The sequence below is a fragment of the Mesitornis unicolor genome, unplaced genomic scaffold (assembly GCF_000695765.1).
Source record: "Mesitornis unicolor isolate BGI_N332 unplaced genomic scaffold, ASM69576v1 scaffold20671, whole genome shotgun sequence".
NCBI classification, from domain to species: domain Eukaryota; kingdom Metazoa; phylum Chordata; class Aves; order Mesitornithiformes; family Mesitornithidae; genus Mesitornis; species Mesitornis unicolor.
The window spans coordinates 5160-8353 of NW_010166072.1; the positions used below are offsets into that span (position 1 = coordinate 5160).

At 41.6% G+C, this 3194-nt stretch overlaps 1 protein-coding gene across 1 annotated transcript; it reads right to left on the bottom strand.

The window, feature by feature from the left end:
* Positions 1-860: 860 nt before the first annotated feature.
* GPR68 (G protein-coupled receptor 68) lies at positions 861-1937 on the bottom strand. The gene has a single exon (XM_010194854.1). It carries the CDS (start codon positions 1935-1937, stop codon positions 861-863), a length of 1077 nt encoding a protein of 358 aa, XP_010193156.1.
* Between the last annotated feature and the right edge of the window lie 1257 nt (positions 1938-3194).

The window sequence follows — 3194 nt, forward strand, 5'->3', positions numbered from 1 at the left end:
CATTGTTATTTAATTGCCTGTACAAGACACATAAATTGCAGACACAATCAAAACCTTAGCAAGGTTTAGTAGAATTCAGATACAACCAAATTTGTCCTTGAACACAGTGACTCAGAGAAGCACATGGGTTCAAAGTGCCTCACGTACTACCAACCTCCTGCTCTTTCCCAAGTCAACAAATCAAATCATTCATCCTCAGCGGAGCCAAGGGATCTCACACCTCTGGAAGTCAATAGGAGCCTTACAATGAGATTTAAGAGTCCAAGATTCAACAGTCAATTCACAGACTGCAGGTCTCAGCAGATGCCGAGTTCGTTGTGCATGCTTCCCTACAACACCTCAGGTTATAGATTGGTTGATTTAGGAGGTTGGTCCTGGCAGGGTCTCTGCAGGCCTCGAAACTGGCTGAAGGAGAAGTTACTTCAGAGAGTGGCAGAAATGCAGGGGTTTTTTTTCCTTTTTTCTTTTTAAAAGTATATATGGGGACATTTAATTTGTTCAGTCTCCAACTTTTCAGCAGACAATGACGGCTTGTAGAGAATTATCATCTCTACAAGGGCAAAGAGAAGCAGTTAAAGATGAATTCAACACAACACACACCGCGAGTCCTAACTTATTCCAGGCAATGCTGTCACCAAGACCCGGCTTTGAGTGGTACCACCATGACAACAGGCACAGGATTGAACTGAACTGACTTAGCGTGTGCTTTCCTCACTATTGCCAAGGTCCAAGCACCTCCAGAAATTACCTCACTGAGCCTTTTGGAGGTACCACAGTTGTAATACATGGATAAATCAGATGTATACACAAACATGGCCATAGCTGCAGATTTTAGATTAATGTCCTTTTTTTGATGAGTGCTATAGGCTGCCCATGCTGGTTCTGGAGGAGTCCTTCATTTCAATACCATCATGTGATTTTTGTAATAACCCTGGCTGTTGCTCATGTTGTGGCCTGTTGGCAGTTTTGGGAGCATTCAGCGGATAGGATTCCTTCGTCTCTGTCCTCAGGCATCCTAAACATGTTAAACAAGAGTCTCGCATCTTGGCAAAGTTCTGGTAAGTGCTTTCACTAGAAAAACAGTACAATACTGGATCAGCAACACAGTTAAAAGTAGTCAACAGGAGAGAAACATGGTAAATATTAAATATTTTCTCAGCGAATGAGCAGTTGGTCTCCAACAAGCTGCGAATCACAAGTAGGATGTGGTACGGTCCAAAGCAAACTACAAAAATTAAAACAGTGCTTGAAACCAGTCGTTTAATTTGGATTTTCTTCTTCTTTTGTGTTCCATGACTCTTGTGGACAGCTCGTAAAATCCCACAGTAAGAGAAGGCCAGCAGAAAGAAAGGGAAAAGAAAGCCAGCAGAGAAGCGGTAGTAGTTGACATTGTGCTCCCACTCCTTGATGGGGTAGTGCTCAAAGCACACCACGTGGCTCTCAGCGTCCATGCTGATCTCCCCATGCGTGAAGACAAAGCAGCACATCATGATTTCTTTGGTCCAGATAATGATGCTTACAATCGCAGCTGCCTTCATTGTCCTGAACCGTTGAAACCGAAAAGGATGCACAACTGCGAGATAGCGGTCGATGGAGATGCAGCAGAGGAAGCCCACGCTGATATAGATATTCTCATACAAGAGGATGCCACAAATTTTGCACAGCAGCTCATCGTAGGTCCAATTGTCGTGCTGTAAAACATACTGAAGCCAAAAAGGCAAAGAAAATATGTAGAGCAGGTCTGCTACAGTCAAATTGCAAAGGTAGATGCCCAATTCGTTTTTAGCTTTCATCTGTAAATACCCATAGTACAGTGACAGGCAGTTAGCTGGCAAGCCTAACATAAATACAAATATGTATACCACGGGGGATAATGTCTGGTGGATGTCATGATTAATACTGCACTTCTCAGTTGCATTCGCTGTGAAATTCACCATCTTATACCTCCCTCTGTGTATCATTCATCAGGGTTCCGAATGAAGAAGTGTAAATTTTGTTTTCATGCAGTTTCATTTATCACATATTTCTTCTAAAATACTTCTAGGCTGAAGTGATGACTGGCTGCAGGATGTTAATCACCTGAAGGTAAAACACATGAAAATCTTCAGAAGGGATGCGATTGTCAGATATATAGTACAATTTTCAGTAAGCTGCCTTTTCCTGGCCCTAAATTTCCTTACAATCTTTGCTAGACAATAAACCCTGTCTAGGAAATCATGATTCACATGAGTAAGTCCTCGTACAGAAAATTCTGTGTCCAGTAATTCCAAAGTACTTTACAAACATTTGTCTCTTCAGCTCTATGAGTATCTAAAAGGTGAAGAAGTATCATCTCTGTTCCACAGGTGAGGCAGAAAAGCAGTTATCCGATTTGTCCAAGATGGAAAAAATACATCTGGCAAACCAGCAGTCCACACAGACTTCCTTAGAGGATGCAGGGTGCACAAAACAGTTGATTTTTAATTTCCATTCCTTGAATTTCCCTTTAGATAAAAGTTGCCATGGAATATTGCACTTCAACCCATCAGGATAAAAAATTGGGGATTTTTAGGATTCTCTTTTAGAGTTATTTGTAAACACGATCCTGAACACAAGCAGTGTCTGACAGACACTGTAAAAATCTGGACATGCTATTACAGATTCCTTATGTGCCAGCAACTCTCAAAACCACTCGTTTACTGTTACTATCTATATATTTGTACACTATCTATACATCTGTACACTACCTATACATCTTTTCATCTTCATTGAATATGAATACAATTGTTTTCTCCTGAAGAATCATCTATAATCCAAGCACATACCCATACAAACCATCCCTGTACTATACTATGACTATTTAAGACACACAGAAGTAACTGCTGACAACAGGTTAGCACTCAGCTCAACGAGGACGGGTGTTCAGCCTTGAGAAGGCTCACAGTGATTAAAGCTTGGACTAAACGAAGAATCACATTCAGCAATTTACCCCCACATGTGATGTGTTCACAAGTGCTCAGGGCTGGAAAACAGTGGGGCATCCCATGCCCCTGTCTGAGGGGGTGTGCATGTTTTGCCTGGTGATGCAGAACTGCGAGACTCTTTCAATCTCTTCCCAGAAAATGCACGGCTGTAGTGTGTACTTTTGTAAGGTTAACAATTGCGTACTTTTCCTAGAGCTCCATTTAATGTGGATTAAAAAGGCGACAGCATTA